Source organism: Neomonachus schauinslandi, chromosome 6 (genome assembly GCF_002201575.2).
Source record: "Neomonachus schauinslandi chromosome 6, ASM220157v2, whole genome shotgun sequence".
Lineage (NCBI taxonomy): Eukaryota > Metazoa > Chordata > Mammalia > Carnivora > Phocidae > Neomonachus > Neomonachus schauinslandi.
The window spans coordinates 50,637,521-50,657,094 of NC_058408.1; the positions used below are offsets into that span (position 1 = coordinate 50,637,521).

The following is a 19,574-nucleotide window of genomic DNA, read 5'->3' on the forward strand; positions in this document are numbered from 1 at the left end:
CCAGGATCATGACCTGAGACAAAATCAGACGCTCAACCAACTGAACCACCCAGGCGCCTCAGACTTATTGATTCTTATATCTAAATTTCATTATGCCTGCTTATTTTCAGAGGACATTTAAGAAGGGGAAATCATGGGGCAACTGCGGGGCTCACTTGGTTAAGTGTCCCACTCTTGGTTTTGGCTCAGATCATGATCTCGGGGTCGTGAGATGGAGCACCATGTTGGGCTCCCTGCTCCGTGGGAAGTCTGCTTTCTCTCTCTCCCACCCCCTGCTTGTGCGCGCTCTCTCTTTCTTTCTCTCTCTCTCAAATAAATAAATCTTTAAAGTGTGTGTGTGGGGGAAATCATGAAAGTTTACCTTGAAAAAGTTGTATGTGTTTGTATGTGTATAAGCTAAAACTAATGAAGAAGGTATGAAAACTGTTGTAACAATCTTACTTCAAATTTCAGTTAGGAAGCTAACTAAATTGGGTGTTTTACTTTTCTTTCTTTGTAAAGGAAAATACAAGTCCAAACCTAAAGCACTTTTGAAAAGCAATGATTTTTTATTCATGCTTTCTCTGTAGTCTTGTTTCTGGGTTGGAGAATAGATAGCTGTATTTATTCCATCTTTCATGAGATGATTTTGTGATTTAAATTCCACATAATTTAATTATGAATAGTTTACTGAAATGGACTTTATTCAAAGTATTTATGCAGTGCTCTAGTGGATGGAGTTAATGTTTTCCTTAGTCCACCAAGACATTTGAGTAGAAGTATTTTATTTTTGAGAATAATTGATGTATTACAGTTTTCTCCTCCCTTTTCATAATTGATTTGAGAAACATCAAAGTATAATGTGAGCAAGTATTTCACTTTCTTTTTACTTAAAAAGCAATTGCTTTCTTAATCTATGTTATAAATTGTGTTTTGATAGTAAATAAATGTGGGCTTGCAGATGTATCTCTGTAAACGTGTTCCTTCAAAATAATGAATATACTCAGTGTATATACTCCTGTCCACCTTCATTTTCTCCATTGATAAAGGATTTTTGTTTTAATAAAAGATTATATTTCTCTTGATCAGAGGTACTTTTTTGTTTTCCAAGATATTATTGCTTAAAAAATAAAGTGTTTACAGTATGTTTTTATTGGTGTTGAAAGAGACAGTGTCTTTCAATGAATCACTAAGAAATTTTTATTAAAGCTGAGAGATCAGCTAAATAATTTGTGCATGCTAGTGTTCTCTAAATACTTAAGAATTGTTTATATTTAGAATATATTTTTTAATCTGTATGTACTGCTCTTTGACTTACATTGCAGTAAAATTTATTTTATTTTGTTTTCTTCATATAGATGATAGTCGAACTGCAAGCCAGTTGGATGAATTTCAGGAATGCTTGTCTAAGTTTACTCGATATAATTCAGTACGACCTTTGGCTACATTGTCATATGCTAGCGATCTCTATAATGGTTCCAGCATAGTCTCTAGGTAAGTATTGGGCAGCACTCTTTACATTTACTTTTGCAAGAGTATCTAGAATTTAATCTAGAATTTAACAAGCAGTTTCATTGTTCTAGTTAAGAGCCTGGAACACTACATCAAAAACTAATGATGTAATGTATGGTGATTAACATAACATAAAATAAAATTAAAAAAAATAAGGAAATAAAAAAAAAAGAGCCTGTGTTCTGAAGTCAGGTTGCCTGCCAATTTTTATTTCTGTGGTCTTGGTCAAGTTCCTGAATCTCTTTAGTCCTCAATGTCTTCATCTTTAAAATGGAATGATTAATAGTATTCACCTCTTAGGGTTGCAGTTTGTGTTCTTACAATGTCTTTGTCTGGTTTTGGTGACACGGTGTATATGCTCTTCTCATAAGGGCTCCCTCATCTTCAGTTTTTTAGAAGAGTTTGTGAAGAATTGGTATTATTTCTTCCTTATATATTTTGTAGAATTCTCCAGTGAAACTATCTTGGCCTTGAGTTTTCTTTGAGGGAAGAGTTTTAAATATAAATTAAACTTTTTTTTTTTTAAGATTTTATTTATTTGACAGAGATACAGCAAGAGAGGGAACACAAGCAGGGGGAGTGGGAGAGGGAGAAGCAGGCTTCCCGCTGAGCAGGGAACCTGATGCGGGGCTCGATCCCAGGACCCCGGGATCATGACCTGAGCTGAAGGCAGACACTTAATGACTGAGCCACCGAGACGCCCCTATAAATTAAATTTTTGAAAGAAGTGTAAGACTAATCAGGTTATTGATTTTTTTTTCTTGATTGAACATTATTTTTAGTTTGTGTCTTTAAAAGAATTGCCCAGGGCGCTTGGGTGGCACAGTCAGTTAAACGTCTGCCTTTGGCTCAGGTCCTGATCCCAGGGTCTTGGGATCGAGCCCCCCATCAGGCTCCCTGATCGGTGGGGAGTCTGCTTCTCCCTCTCCCTCTGCCTGCTGCTCTGCCTACTTGTGTTCTCTCTTTCTCTCTGTCAAATAAATAAATAAAATCTTAAAAAAAAAAAAATTTGCCCATTTCACCTAGGTTGTTGAATTTATTGGCATTCATGTGTTTGTAATATTCCTTTATTATCCTTTTATGTCTTTAGATTCTCTAATGATGTTCCCTTTCTCATTCCTGATATTGGAAACTTGTTTCCCGTTTTTTTTTTTTTTCCTTAATAGTCTGGTTTAGAAGTTTATCAATTTTTTTTTTTTTAAAGATTTTATTTATTTATTTGAGACAGAGAGAATGAGAGACAGAGAGCATGAGAGGGAGGAGGGTCAGAGGGAGAAGTAGACTCCCTGCCGAGCAGGGAGCCCGATGCGGGACTCGATCCTGGGACTCCAGGATCATGACCTGAGCCGAAGGCAGTCGCTTAACCAACTGAGCCACCCAGGCGCCCTAGAAGTTTATCAATTTTATTTGTCTTTTCAAATAGCTCTTAGTTTATTGATATTCTATATTTTTCTGTTTCATTGATTTCTGCTCTTAACTTTATTATTTCTTTTTTTCCTGCTTTCTTTAGATTTAATTTGCCTCTTACCTTTGTTGTTTCTTAAGGTAGAAACTAAAGTGATTGAGTTGAAAATTTGCTTCTGTAATATAATTTGTGCTCCATGCCCTGAATTAGCTGCATCCCATGAATTTTTGATGTGGCATTTTTTTCTTTTTTCCAAATTTTATTTTTATTGTGATAAAATACATGTAACATAAAATACACTATCTTAACGAATGTGCTCTTCAGTGGTATTTAATAAATACCTTCATAATATTGTGGAAGTGTCACTAGTATCCATTGTTTTAATATTTGACATCTTGTAAAACTGAAAATCAGTATCCGTTAAACAGTAACTCTTCGTTCCCATCTTCCCCGAATACTGCCAACCACCCTTCTACTTTATTTCTCTATTATTTTGACTACTCCGAGTAACTCATTTAAGTGAAATTATACAGTATTTGTTTTTTTGTGACTGGCTTATTTCACTTAGCAAAATGTTGTCAGTTTTTGTCCATGTTGTAGCATATATCAGAATTTTACTACGTTTTAAGGCTGAATTACACTCCATTGTATGTATGTATATGCCACATTTTGCTTATCTGTTTGTTGATGGACACATATGTTGCTTCCATGTTTTTTTTCTTTTTTCTTTTTTATTATGTTATGTTAATCACCATACATTACATCATTAGTTTTTGATGTCGTGTTCCATGATTCATTGTTTGCATATAACCCCCAGTGCTCCATTCAGTACGTGCCCTCGTTAATACCCATCACCAGGCTAACCCATCCCCCCACCCCCTCCCCTCTAGAGCCCTCAGTTTGCTTCCATGTTTTTTAACTGTTGTGAATAATACTGCTATGAACATGGGTGAATAGCTACCTCTTCAAGACCTTATTTTCAGTTCTTTTAGGTATATCCCCAGATATGGCATTGCTGGATTATATGGTAATTCTATTTCTAATTTTTTGAGGAGCTGCCATACTGTTTTCCACAGTGGCTGTGCCATTTTATGATCCCACCAGCAGTGCATAAGGCTTCCAGTTTCTCCGCATTCTTGCCAGCACTTGTTATTTTCCGTTTTTTATAGTCACCATCCTAACAGATGTGAGGTGTGGTAGCTCTTAGATTTGCTTTGCATTTCCCTAATGACTAGTGATGTTGTGCATTGTTTCCTTTGCTTATTGGCCATTTGTTTTATAGAAATTTCTATTGAAGTCTTTGCCCAGTTTTGAATTTTGTTGTTGTGTTTCAGTAGTTCTCTATATATTCTGCATATTAATCTCTTATCAGATATGTACATATTTCCTCTAATTCTGTGGGTTGTCTTTTTACATTGATATTGTCTGTTGAGTCACAGAATTTTATAATTTACACATCTAATTTGTCTATTTTTCTTTTGTTGCCTGTGCTTTTGATGTCATATCCCAGAAATCATTATCAAATCCGAAGTCATGAAAAGAGTTTTGTAGTTTTGTGTTTTAGATTTAACTTTCTGATCCATTTTGAGTTAATTTTTGTGTATGGTTTTAGGTAAGGGTCCAGCTTCATTCTTTTTTTTTATGTGATTATGCAGTATCCCCAGCATCATTTCTTGAAAAACTCCGTTCCTTATTGAATGGTATTGCCACTCTTGTCAAAGGTCATTTGACCATATATATATATGTGGAAGGGTTTATTTCTGTTTCTCCTCTCTGCTTCGTTGGCCTGTATAGCTATTTTTATGCCACTACCACACTTTTTTTTAAGAGAGAGAGCGAGAGAGTGAGGGCTGGGGGACAGAGACAGAGGGAGAGAGAGAATCTTAAGTAGGTTCCACACCCAGCATGGAGCCCAACACCGGACTCTAATTTTGTGACCCTGAGATCATGACCTGAACCAAAATCAAGAGTCAGAGTCTTAACAGACTGAGCCACCCAAGTGCTCCAACATACTGTTTTATTATAGCTTTGTAGTAAATTTTGAAATCAGGAAGTGTGAGTCCTTTAGCTCTGTTCTTTTTCAAGATTGTTTTTTCTATTTCTGCAGAAAATGTCATTGGGATTTTGACAGGGATTGTATTGAATCTCCAGATTGCTTTGGGTAATATTGACATCTTAACAATATTCAGTCTTCTGATCCATGGACATGAAATGTATCTCCATTTATTTCTGTCTTCTTTAATTTTTTTCAGCAATTTTTTGTAGTTTTCCTTGCACACATCTTTCACTTCTGATTAATTCCTAAATATTTTTTTGATGCTGCTGTAAGTGGAGATGTTTCCATAATTTTATGACTATTCATTGTTATTGCATTGAAAATAGGATTTTCATTTTTGTTCAGTTCAAGAAACTTAAGTTTCAAATTTGATTTTTTTTCGACTCATGGATTATTGAGACATATCTTAATAGTTTTCAGATATTGGGATTTTCTAGTTATCTTTTTGTTATTTTTATCTTCATTATCTTGATGACTATTCTTTAAAAAATTTTAATAAAAATTTCTAATACACATAAAAATAGAGAGAATGGAATAATAATCCCTCATATAGCCATCTTCCAGATTCAGCATGATCCAGATTTTGCTATCCTTGCTTCTTTTATACTTTTCTTTTTTTAAAAAATATTTTATTTATTTATTTGACAGAGAGAGAGAGACAGCGAGAGAGGGAGCACAAGCAGGGGGAGTGGAAGAGGGAGAAGCAGGCCTCCCGTGGAGCAGGGAGCCTGATGCAGGGCTCGGTCCCTGGACCCTGGGACCATGACCGAAGCCAAAGGCAGATGCTTAACGACTAAGCCACCCAGGCGCCCCTTCTTTTATACTTTTCATTCTTTCTTTGCTTACGTGTTTCTTTTTTAAGATTTTATTTATATATTTGAAAGAGAGAGAGAGATAGCGATAGAGCACAAGCGGGGAGGAGAGGGACAAGCAGACTCCCCGCTGAGTGGGGAGCCCTCAGTGGGGCTCAATTCCAGGACCCTGGGATCATGATCTGAGCTGAAAGCAGATGCTTAACTGACTGAGCCACCCAGGTGCCCCTGCTTAATATTTTGAGGCAAATTTCAGATGCTATGTCATTTCATCCTTATATCCTTAAGAATGTAAATACGAACATCGTAAAACCACAGGGCTGTATCATATGTAACACAATTACCAGTAATCCCTTGGTATCATCACATTGCTTGTTTATGTTCAGAATCTCCTAGATATAATTAAGAAACCATAAAAAGATGTTTTCATGCAGATCAGGAATTTGGCAATTTTTAACTTTTCCAGTACATTACTATGTATGGTTTTCCATTTGCATGATGAAGATTTTTATTAACATATAAGAATATTGATCTTGGAATTTAAGCTGATAGCTAAAGAGACTTGCAGTAAACCTTTTATTGTATTCCAGCTGGTTTAGCTCAGTATGAGTAAGACAAGAATTCATGCATTCATTTTTTTTCTATGTGTTGGGTAATGTGAGTTTTCTTTATCAAGCACTGGAGTGATTAAAACTTGAAAATGCAGTACACTGTGGGGCTTATTTAATTTAATGAGTGATTAAATTTATATAACAAAAATTAATTGACTCCTTAATGTGGGCTAGGCTAAGAGTACAATCATGAACAGGCCAGATATGATGGTTGGATTTAGGAAAGCTCTTAGTATTATTTCAGTGCCTTTATAGAGGCAATGTAAGAAAGTTATTGAAACACTTTAGCTTGGAGTAACAGTGTAACACTATTACTTAATTTTTAAAATTTTTTTTGAGAGAGAGCACCGTGTGCTTGTGCAGAAATTGGGGGTGGTGAGGGGCAGAGGGAGAGAGAAAATCCCAAGCAGCCTCCACACCCAATGAGGAGCCTGACATGGGGCTTGATCCCATGTCTTGATCCCAACCCTGAGATCATGACCTGAACTGAAAACAAGAGTTGGATGCTTAACTGACTGAGCCACACAGGCGCCCCTTAAATTCTTAACTAGTGTAGGAATGTATAATATATGGTTTTAAAAGCTTGATAAATGTAGCTTGAATATGAAACAACACAAATAACAATGGAGGTTTATAATAATGACCTGATGTATATATTTACCTATAATTATGTGATTCTACTCAACTAAAATGTAATGCAGATTATAGTTCTGTTGTAATATAGATTAATGTCCCTTATCATTGTAAATTAATCCTGCATTGTATTTTCTTTTCCATTAAAAAAATGAACAAAAATCCAAAAACAAAGTAAAAATTTCCATCTTAACTTTATATCACAAAAGCAGCATTTCTAGTTAGGAAATGTAGAATTGGTTATACATCTCTAGGATTCAAAAAAGAATGAGAGCCATTTTTTCCCATCATTTTTGAAAGCCATTTTAGCTTGATTTTAATATAATCCTGGGCAGGTTTTTTTTCTTAACGCTATTAAGTGCCCCCCCCCCCCCCCGCCCCAAGTTTTGTTTGAATTCTAGTTGGTTAACACATAGTGTAATACTGTTTTCAGGAATATTAAGTCTTGATCATACAGAGACATTTATGTAAGAGCACTGTGTATTCTGAGGCAGAAGTTTACTGAAGACTTCAATAAGATTTCAGTTTGGGAATACCACTTAATGAAAGTGAGATTAAGGGCAACTGGGTAGTGCAGTTGGTTGGGTGTCAGACTCCCGCACCCTTTCAAGTCGGCTTGAGGCTATTGGTCCCCCCTCTCCGCTCTCTTGCTTGCTCTTTCTCTGGAATAAATCTTTTTTTTTTTTTGAGTGAGATTGGTTTTATTAAAATATTTTAATTAAAATTTTAAAAGATACCTTTAGTTGTTTCATCTTGCCATCTTAACATCGTTCTTTTATTGACATTGAACTAACATTTCTGAAAAAAAAATTTTAATTTTGAAGGTTTATAATATAAGACAGGATAGATGAAGACTAGTAGGTAGCAACAATGAAAATAGTATTCAGAGAGACTTAGCAAGTTTCACAGCCCTGGTGATTTTTTTGCTTTTCCTACTTTCTTATATTCACACATATCATTGATAATAAATTCACTTTAAAGGCTTTTAATTCCTCTCAAAATAGGAAATTTTGATGAAGAACTTCTTTTGGAAAAGAGATAAAGACATTAAAAATGACAAATAATGTTGAATTTGCATTATTTAATAATGTTGCAATATTTCATTACATTGTAGAAGAAATTGTTCTTACTGTAAAATTGCATGAAATGTATCTAGTGTTGGTAATTCACTGCATTGAGAATCTCACTGAGAGAGAAAGAAACTTGGTTTTAAAGTTTTCCTTTTGCAGGGTGCCTGGGTGGCTCAGTCACTAAGTATCTGCCTTTGGCTCAGGTCATGATCCCATGGTCTTGGGATCAAGCCCTGCATTGGGCTCCCTGCTCAGTGGGAGTCTGCTTCTCCCTCTCCCACTCCCCCTGCTTGTGTTCCCTCTCTCATTGTGTCTCTCTCTGTCAAATAAATAAATAAAATCTTCAGGAAAAAAAAAGTTTTCCTTTAGCATATGGATCGTGTTGGGTTATTTAATACCAACATACTTATAATTCCACAAGGTGGCAGCATTTGTTTACTTTGACAGTATCTCAACTATTAGTGGACTAGGTATGGAAATAAATGGCTTATGGAAATTAGTAGCTAATAGAGAAGTTCATGCTCATGAATACTAGATGGTCCTAGGTTAACAACAGCAAGTAATGGAAAGGATAGAAACTCATCTTACACATAACAATGATGTCACATTTTGCATATTTTCTTAAATACCTATTGGCCATCAGAGAGGAATTTTTTGAAATTGTATTGTTTGAACTTACTGAATACTTAGCAGTAGCTGTTTCTTCAATTCCTGATTTGAATTTTACATACGTAGGTTGTTATGGTTAAAATTGTTCTACATTCCATCTGTAGGTTAGAGGTTATATTAACATTTTTGCTCATGGTTTCTGAAATTTTTAAGTAGAATTGCAGCAGGCATTAGTAAATTTATAAGAAGAAAATGGTTATGTATTGTGGCATTGCTGCTGCTAGATCAGTCGCTACATTGGTAATGTAGTGTTTGATTATTTGATTACTTTTAAAGATACCTTTGTAAGTACCTTACAAGATACTGTAAGTATTCACTAACTCATTTAATCTTTATATCAAACCTCTGGAATAAGGCATTGTGGCCAATCCCATTGTACAGATGAGGAATTGTGGTAGAGAGAAATTATCTAACTTGTCCTAGTTCAACACAATGCTAGTGAATGATAGAATTAAGATTTGAACTGAGACATTGTGGCTTCTGAGTTCCGCTCTTCCGTTATTCTCTTCAGGACCTGTTGAAACACCATTTTTGAGACACCCAAAAGAATAAAAGGAATAAATTCTTTGAGTTTCTTTCTTTCTTTTTTTTTTAAGATGTTATTTATTTATTTTAAGTGGGGAAGGAGCAGAGGGAGTGGCAGAGAATCTCTAGCAGACTACCCGTTGAGCACAGAGCCTGAATAAGGCTTGATCCCATAACCCTGAGATCATGACCGCAGCTGAAATCAAGAGTCGGACACTCAACCAACTGAGCCACCCAGGCACACCTCTTTTGAGTGTGTGATACTTGGTATCCCTATTACTTTCTTGTCTGATTTGCCCTTAATAATGACCATGTTTTTAATTTGATGTAGATATTCCATTAAAATGCCACTCTTGCCATAGCTTGAAACTATTCATGTTCAACATTTATTTTTGTAGTAGCCAGTTATAAGAATTGTTTTTCCTAAATTTCAATTTTTTTTTTTTTTAAAGATTTATTCATTTGACAGAGACACAGCGAGAGAGGGAACACAAGCAGGGGGAGTGGGAGAGGGAGAAGCAGGCCTCCCGCTGAGCAGGGAGCCCGATGCGGGGCTCGATCCCAGGACCCTGACATCATGACCTGAGCCGAAGGCAGATGCTTAATGACTGAGCCACCCAGGCGCCCCTAAATTTCAATTTTTAATGACAGCCAGTACTGATTCTGTATTGTAGAGTGCTGTGACTTTTTAATTTGTATTTAAAAACATGTCCAGGTAATCAAATGATTTGTTTTCAAAGGAAAAATTATGACTTATTTTATTTTATTTTATTTTTTAAACAAGTTATTTTGTTTGTTTTGTTTTGTTTCAAGTAGGCTCCGTACTGGGCCCCAGCATGGAGCCCATCTTTTTTTTTTTTTTTTTTAAAGATTTTATTTATTTATTTGAGAGAATGAGTGAGAGAGAGAGAGCACATGAGAGGGGGTGAGGGTCAGAGGGAGAAGCAGACTCCCTGCTCAGCAGGGAGCCCGATGCGGAACTCGATCCTGGGACTCCAGGATCATGACCTGAGCCGAAGGCAGTCGCTTAACCAGCTGAGCCACCCAGGCACCCCGCATGGAGCCCATCTTAGGGCTCTAACTCAAGACCCTGAGTTCAAGCCCTGAGCTAAAATCGAGTCGTACACTTAACCCACTGAGCCACCCAGGCGCCCCTATGACTCTTTTGGACTGCTAATGAACTTTTTCTTTTTTTCAGAAGATTTTTTGTTATCATCCTACAAGTTATTGGGCTATCTGGGATCAATGAGAAATGTCAGGATTTGGGAGTACAGAGAAGATAATTTGCTTCCAGAATTTTGCTCAGGCCTAATGTTTTATTTATTTTTATTTTTATTATTTTTTTTAGTTTTATTTTATTATGTTATGTTAATCACCTTACATTACATCATTATTTTTGATGTAGTGTTCCATGATTCATTGTTTGCATATAACACCCAGTGCTCCATTCAATATGTGCCCTCTTTAATACCCATCACCAGGCTAACCCATCCCCCCACCCCCTCCCCTCTAGAACCCATAGTTTGTTTCTCAGAGTCCATAGTCTCTCATGGTTCATCTCCCCCTCCAGTCTCCCCCCCGCCCTTCATTTTTCCCTTCCTGCTATCTTCTTTTTTTTTAAATATATAATATCTTATTTGTTTCAGAGGTACAGATCTGTGATTCATCATTCATACACAATTCACAGCACTAACCATAGCACATACACTCCCCAGTGTCTATCACCCAGCCACACCATCCCTCCCACCCCCACCACTCCAGCAACCCTCAGTTTGTTTCCTGAGATTAAGAATTCCTCATATCAGTGAGATCATATGATACATGTCTTTCTCTGATTGACTTATTTCACTTAGCATAATACCTTCTAGTTCGATCCATGTCGTTGCAAATGGCAAGATTTTGTGGTTTTTGTTTTTGTTTTGATGGCTGCATAATATTCCATTGTATATATACACCACATCGTCTTTATCCATTCATCTATTGAGGGACAGCTTGTCTCTTTCCATAGTTTGGCTGTTGTGGACATTGCTGCTATAAACATCTGTGTGTATGTCCCCTTCGGATCCCTACATTTGTATCTTTGGGGTAAATACCCAGTAGTGCAATTGCTGGGTTGTACGGTAGCTCTATTTTCAACTTTTTGAGGAACCTCCATACTGTTTTCCAGAGTGGATGCACCAGCTTGCATTCCCACCGAATGTAGGAGGGTTCGCCTTTCTCTGCATTCTCGCCAACATCTGTCATTTCCTGACTTGTTAATTTTAGCCATTCTGACTGGTGTGAGGTGGTATCTCATTGAGGTTTTGATTTGAATTTCCCTGATGCGGAGTGATGTTGAGCACTTTTTCCTGTGTCTTTTGGCCATTGGATGTCTTCTTTGGAAAAATGTCTGTTCATGCCTTCTGCCCATTTCTTGATTGGATCATTTGTTCTTTGGGTGTTGAATTTGATGAGTTCTTTATAGATTTTGGATACTAGCCCTTTATCTGTTATGTCATTTGCAAATATCTTCTCCCATTCTGTCGGTCGTCTTTTGGTTTTGTTGACTGTTTCCTTTGCTGTGCAAAAGCTTTTTATCTTGATGAAGTCCCAGTAGTTCATTTTTGCCCTTGCTTCCCTTGCCTTTGGCAATGTTTCTAGGAAGAAGTTGCTGCGGCTGAGGTCGAAGAGATTGCTGCCTGTGTTCTCCTCTAGGATTTTGATGGACTCCTGTCTCACATTGAGGTCTTTCAACCATTTGGAGTCTATTTTTGTGTGTGGTGTAAGGAAATGGTCCAGTTTCATTCTTCTGCATGTGGCTGTCCAATTTTCCCAACACCATTTGTTGAAGAGACTGTTTTTTTTCCATTGGACATTCTTTCCTGCTTTGTCGAAGATTAGTTGACCATAGAGTTGAGGTTGAGGGTCCATTTCTGGGCTCTCTATTATGTTCCATTGATCTATGTGTCTGTTTTTGTGCCAGTACCATACTGTCTTGATGACAGCTTTGTAATAGAGCTTGAAGTCCGGAATTTGTGATGCCACCAGCTTTGCTTTGCTTTTCTTTTTCAAGATTCCTCTGGCTATTCGGGGTCTTTTCTGGTTCCATACAAATTTTAGGATTATTTGTTCCATTTCTTTGGAAAAAATTGATGGTATTTTGATAGGGTTTGCGTTAAATGTGTAGAATGCTCTAGGTAGCATTAACATCTTCACAATATCTGTTCCTCCAATCCATGAGCATGAAACGTTTTTCCATTTCTTTGTGTCTTCCTCAGTTTCTTTCATGAGTCTTTTATAGTTTTCTGAGTACAGATCCTTTGTCTCTTTGGTTAGATTTATTCCTAGGTATCTTATGGTTTTGGGTGCAATTGTAAATGGGATCGACTCCTTAATTTCTCTTTCTTCTGTCTTGTTGTTGATGTATAGGAATGCCACTGATTTCTGTGCATTGATTTTATATCCTGCCACTTTACTGAATTCCTGTATGAGTTCTAGCAGTTTGGGGGTGGTATCTTTTGGGGTTTCCACATAAAGTATCATATCATCTGCAAAGAGTGAGAGTTTGACTTCTTTGCCAACTCGAATGCCTTTGATTTCTTTTTGTTGTCTGATTGCTGTGGCTAGGACTTCTAGTACTGTGTTGAATAGCAGTGGTGAATAGTGGACATCCCTGCTGCATTCCTGACCTTAGGGGAAAGCTCTCAGTTTTTCCCCATTGAGAATGATATTTGCTGTGGGTTTTTCATAGATTGCTTTCATGGTATTGAGGTATGTACCCTCTGTCCCTACACTCTGAAGAGTTTTAATCAAGAAGGATGCTGTACTTTGTCAAATGCTTTTTCTGCATCTATTGAGAGGATCATCTGGTTCTTGTTCTTCTTCTTTTTTTTTTTAAGATTTTATTTATTTGAGAGAGAGAATGAGAGAGAGCGAACACACAAGAGGGGGGAGGGTCAGAGGGAGAAGCAGACTCCCCGCCGAGCAGGGAGCCCGATGCAGGACTCGATCCAGGGACTCCAGGATCATGACCTGAGCCAAAGGCAGCCACCCAACCAACTGAGCCACCCAGGCGCCCTCTTGTTCTTCTTTTATTAATGTATTGTATCACATTGATTGATTTGCGGATGTTGAACCAACCTTACAGCCCAGGAATAAATCCCGCTTGTTGTGATGAATAATCCTTTGAATGTACTGTTGGATCCTATTGACTAGTATTTTGGTGAGAATTTTTGCATCCATGTTCATCAGGGATATTGGTCTGTAATTCTCCTTTTGGATGGAGTCTTTGTCTGGTTTTGGGATCAAGGTAATGCTGGCCTCATAAAATGAGTTTGGAAGTTTTCCTTCCATTTCTGTTTTTTGGAACAGTTTCAGAAGAAGAGGTATTAATTCTTCTTGAAATGTTTGGTAGAATTCCCCTGGGGATCCTTCTGGCTCTGAGCTCTTGTTTGTCGGGAGATTTTTGATGACTGCTTCAATTTCCTTAGTGGTTATGGGTCTGTTCAGGTTTTCTGTTTCTTCCTGGTTCAGTTTTGGTAGTTGATACATCTCTAGGAACACATCCATTTCTTCCAGATTATGTAATTTGCTGGCATAGAGTTGCTCATAATATGTTCTTATAATTGTTTGTATTTCTTTGGTGTTGGTTGTGATCTCTCCTCTTTCATTCATGATTTTATTTATTTGGGTCATTTTTCTTTTTGATAAGTCTGGCCAGGGGTTTATCAGTCTTATTAATTATTTCAAAGAACCAGCACCTAGTTTCGTTCATCTGTTCTACTGTTCTTTTGGTTTCTGTTTCATTGATTTCTGCTCTGATCTTTAATTATTTCTCTTCTCCTGCTGGGTTTAGGCTTTATTTGCTGCTTTCTCCAGCTCCTTTAGGTGTAGGGTTAGGTTGTGTATTTGAGATCTTTCTTGTTTCTTGAGAAAGGCTTGTATTGCTATATACTTTCCTCTTAGGACCACCTTTCTGCATCCCAAATATTTTGAACAGTTGTGTTTTCATTTTCATTGGTTTCCATAAATTTTTTAAATTCTTCTTTAATTTCCTGGTTGACCCATTGATTCTTTAGTAGGATGCTCTTTAGCCTCCATGTATTTGAGTTCTTTCCGACTTTCCTCTTGTGATTGAGTTCTAGTTTCAAAGCATTGTGGTCTGAAAATATGCAGGGAATGATCCCAATCTTTTGGTACCAGTTGAGACCTGATTTATGACCTAGGATGTGATCGATTCTGGAGAATGTTCCATGGGCACTAGAGAAGAAAGTGCATTCTGTTGCTTTGGGATGGAATGTTCTGAATATGTCTGTGAAGTCCATTTGGTCCAGTGTGTCATTTAAAGTCTTTATTTCCTTGTTGATCTTTTGCTTAGATGATCTGTCCATTTCAGTGAGGGGGCTGTTAAAGTCCTCTACTATTATTGTATTGTTGTCGATGTGTTTCTCTGATTTTGTTATTAATTGGCCTATATAATTGGCTGGTGCTATGTTTAGGGGCATAGATATTTACAATTGTTAGATCTTCTTGTTGGTGAGACCCTTTAAGTATGATATAGTGTCCTTCCTCATCTCTTATTACAGTCTTTGGTTTAAAATCGAATTTGTCTGATATAAGGATTGCCACTCCAGCTTTCTTTTGGTGTCCATTAGCATGGTAAATGGTTTTCCACCCCCTCACTTTCAATCTGGGGGTGTCTTTGGATCTAAAATGAGTCTCTTGCAGACAGCATGTCGATGGGTCTTGTTTTTTAATCCAATCTGATACCCTTTGTCTTTTGATTGGGGCATTTAGCCCATTTACATTCAGGGTAACTATTGAAAGATAGGAATTTAGTGCCATTGTATTGCCTGTAAGGTGACTGTTACTGTTTGGTGTCTCTGTTCCTTTCTGGTCTGTGTTACTTTTAGGCTCTCCCTTTGCTTAGACGACCCCTTACAATATTTCTTGTAGGGCTGGTTTCGTGTTTGCAAATTCCTTTAGTTTTTGTTTGTCCTGGAAGCTTTTGATCTCTCCTTCTATTTTCAATGACAGCCTAGTTGGATATAGTATTCTTGGCTGCATATTTTTCTCATTTAATGCTCTGAATAGATCCTGCCAGTCCTTTCTGGCCTGCCAGGTCTCTGTGGATAGGTCTGTTGCCAGTCTAATGTTTCTACCATTGTAGGTTACATATCTCTTCTCCTGAGCTGCTTTCAGGATTTTCTCTTTGTCTCTGAGACTTGTAAGTTTTACTATTAGATGTCGGGGTATTGACCTATTTTTATTGATTTTGAAGGGGGGTTCTCTGTGCCCCCCTGGATTTTGATGCCTCTTTTCTTCCCCAAATTAGGGAAGTTCCCTGCTGTAATTTGCTCCAATATACCTTCTGCCCACCTCTCTTTTTCTTCTTCTTCTTCTAATATTGTTTCATCTTATGGTATCACTTATCTCTCACATTCTGCCCTCATGATCCAGTAGTTGTTTATCTCTTTTTCTCAGCTTCTTTATTTTCCATCATTTGGTCTTCTTTATCACTAATTCTGTCTTCTGCCTCATTTATCCTAGCAGTTAGAACCTCCATTTTTGATTGCACCTCATTAATAGCCTTTTTGATTTCAACTTGGTTAGATTCTAGTTCTTTTATTTCTCCAGAAAGAGTTTTTCTAATATCTTCCATGCTTTTTTCAAGCCCAGCTAGTATCTTTAAAATCGTCATTCTGATCTCTAGTTCCGAGATCTTACTAATGTTCATATTGATTAGGTCCCTGGCAGTCGGTATTGCCTCTTGTTGTTTTTTTTTGAGGTGAGTTTTTCCATCTTGTCATTTTGTCCAGAGGAGAACAGATGAATGAGAGAACAAAGTGCTAACAGGGTAACAACGACCCCAGAAAAATATACACTAAATAAATCAGAAGAGACCTTCCAGAAAGTGGTCACTTTTCTGTTCAGAGAGTTGCTGCTGTTCTTTTCTTCGATCTCCTTTTGAGTTCATAGGTGTTCAGAATGGTTTGATACGTATCTAGCTGAATTCCTGGTACCAGAGGAAATTTAGGTCTCCTACTCCTCCACCATCTTGCTCCTCCCCCCAGTCCTAATGTTTTAAAGCAGTAATTTTAAATACTGTGTTCTAAACTTGAAGTTTCCTCAGGAAAGAGGTCTTATATATCTTACTTACTCCTGACTCCCCATTTCTGGCAAATGATAGGTGCTTAATAGGTGCTTTATTTGTTTAATGAATGGAAAACTCGTTTGCCAGCTCTGGGAGGCTCTGGAGAGCTCTAGTAATTGTCCAACTCAACCTGCTTTTATATATTTGCTTGCTGATAAGTGTTCCTTTGAGGAAAGTATCCCTAGGCTAAAAAGGAAGTTTGTAATTCTCCAATGATACATGATAGAAAAATAAAGTAGTGTTAACAACTTAAAATAGAGAAGTCTAGTATTGTCAGCAAGTGTTCATGAGTTTCCTACTTCTATAACAATTGAAAATACAGGTTAAAAGTGAGATACAAATAGTCCAAGTTCACGTATTAGAAGCTGCTACATCCTTTCCTTCCCTCATAGCCTCTACCCTAAAATTTTTCTGTTGTCATTTCCTCTTTTTTATGTTTACTTTTGCCCTTGCTTAGACTGAGGCTTGTCAGTAGTACAGAGTGAAACCATAAACTGAAATCATTTTACACTTCTTAACTAAAAAGTGTTAATTGTGTTAGCATTTAAGATTTTAGCAGACTAGTAAAAGTTTTTCACTAATGAGAACATAAAGTAGATGCCTACAATAAATGTTCAGAATTAAAATACTGCCTTTTATGATAAAATTCTTATTTTTTGTTAACCTAATGACTCTCTTCAAGTAATCAAAGTATAAAAACAATTAGAATGATTGTTTGGTATCCAAGAGATAAAGTAGGACTAATGGCTGGAAGTTACATTTTAACGCTAATATAAGGAAGATCTTTGTAGTCAGCAATGTACAGAAGTAGAATAGGCTTTATTAGGAGACAGTTGCCATATGTTCTTAGGACTTTAAAATTAAGCTGTACTTTTTTTTTTTTAATACAAACAGTTCCTTCCTGCAATCCTGAGGTCAGTTATATATTTACCTATATTTGTCTAGAATATTTATTTAATTTTAAAAATTTATTTACTTGAGAGAGAGAAAGAAAGAACACGGAGAGTGAGAGGGAGAATCAGATGCGGGGCTTGATCCCAAGGAGCCTGAGATCATGACCTGAGCTGATGGCAGACACTTAACTGGTTGAGCCACCCAGGTGCCCCTTATTTTTGTTTTAATTTTTAAAAATTGTATCTATTTATACTGTAAGTGCTGATTGTACCACTAAAAGTAATGTACAGATTAGTGTAGAGACAAAATCTATAAGCCAATATATAGAAAAAAGCATTGTAAGTGCTGTGAAAATATCTACTGGCTACAGTACGGGCAGTGGGTTTGAGATAAGGAATAGTAGAAGCAGGGAGATCAGATATATAAGTAGTTTTGAATTGTCCTGGAACACATGATGATGGCCTGTGGTCTATACTAGGAGGAAGTCAGTAGAGCTTGGACAAAGAAGTATTTAGGACATATTTATGGACTAGGGTAGACAAAACCTGATGATTGATGGATAATAGTCCTTGAAGGAGAGGAAGATAATTTCCAGGTTTTTGGTTTGAGTAACTGGGCAGAAAAATGTGGTGTTTTTTTTTTAATTTAAAGTCAATTAATTAACATATAGTGTATTATTAGTGTCAGAGGTAGAGTTCACTGATTCCTCAGTCTTACATAACACCCAGTGCTCATTACATCCTGTGCCCTCCTTAATGTCCATCACCCGGTTACCCCCCCTGCCCCCTGCAACCCTCAGTTTGTTTCCTATGATGAAGAGTGTCTTATGGTTTGTCTCCCTCTCTGATTTCATCTTTTTAAAAAAATTTTTTGTTGTTAGGTTAATCACCATACATTACATCATTAGTTTTTGATGTCTGATTTCATCTTGTTTTATTTTTCCCTCCCTTCCCCTATGCTCCTCTGTTTTGTTTCTTAAATTCCACATGAGTGAAATCATATGATAATTTTCTCTCTGACATATTTTGCTTAGCATAATACCTTCTAGTTCCATCCACATTGTTGCAAATGGCAAGATTTCATTTTTTTTTTGATGGATGAGTACTATTCCATTGTATATATATACCACATCTCCTTTATCCATTCATCTCTTGATGGACATCTTGGCTCTTTTCACAGTTTGGCTATTGTGGACATTACTGCTATAAACATTGGAGGTGCAGGTGGCCCTTGGGATCACTACATTTGTGTCTTTGATGTAAATACCTAGTAGTGCAATTGCTGGGTTATAGGGTAGCTCTATTTTCAACTTTTTGAGGAACCTTCATACCGTTTTCCAGGTGGCTGCACCAGCTTGCATTCCCACCAACAGTGTGAGAGGGTTTCCCTTTCTCTGCATACCCGTTAATATCTTTTGTTTCCTGACTTGTTAATTTTAGCCATTCTGACTGGTGTGAGGTGGTGTCTCATTGTGGTTTTGATTTGTATTTCCCTGATGCCGAGTGATGTGGAGCAGTTTTTCATTTGTCTGTTAACCATTTGTGTGTTTTCTTTGATGAAACGATGTTCATGTCTTCTGCCCATTTTTTGATTGGATTATTTGTTCTTTGGGTGTTGAGTTTGATAAGTTCTGTATAGATTTTGGACCCTAGTCCTTTATCTATTAAGAAAAGTGTGGTGGTATTTCCAGAGATAGAGATACTGGAGGAAGAGCAAGTTTGAGGACGATGAGGTTCATGAGAGATAACCAAGTAGATATTTTGCATAGGCTTGCTAGGTGCACAGAGAAGAAATTTGTACCATTGATAACGGGCACCGTGGTTGTAGATTGATAGAGCGCCAACATTTAATGATCCAGGTAGGTGAAGAGGAACCAGTAAAGCTGACTGAGGTGGTTTTTTTAGATAAAAATGAAAACCAGGAAAGTATATTGTCCTACAACCCAGGAAATGGGACATAATCTGCAGGCTTAGATATTAGGCAGGATTGGATCCAAAGCAAGGTGTGACTTTTTGCTTTGATTAGAAGGGGTAATAAGAGGGAAGAAGAGAATTGTTGCAAAGGCAGGCATGTTTGTAGTGTTAAGTATAGGGAGATAAAGGACCTTTTCTCCAATAATATTTGCTTTCACCAAGTGTCATTGCTGAGTGACGGCTAGAAAGGGTGGTTGGTGTTTATGTGTGAGTGCAGAAGAAAGAGATACTAGATGATGAGATTCGTGGACCATGAAATTTAAACTGAATAATGAAGTAAATAAAGTTAGGGGAGGCCTTAGA

General features: G+C 37.1%; 1 protein-coding gene across 1 annotated transcript in view; it reads left to right on the forward strand.

Moving 5' to 3' along the window:
- The window catches only part of COP1 (COP1 E3 ubiquitin ligase), a 270,124-nt gene that overhangs the window by 105,967 nt on the left and 144,583 nt on the right, over positions 1 to 19,574 (forward strand). Inside the window, exon 11 of the mRNA XM_021682810.2 lies at positions 1,338 to 1,473. Within this exon, the coding sequence (XP_021538485.1) occupies positions 1,338 to 1,473 (136 nt within the window). The remainder of the gene's footprint in view (positions 1 to 1,337; positions 1,474 to 19,574) is intronic.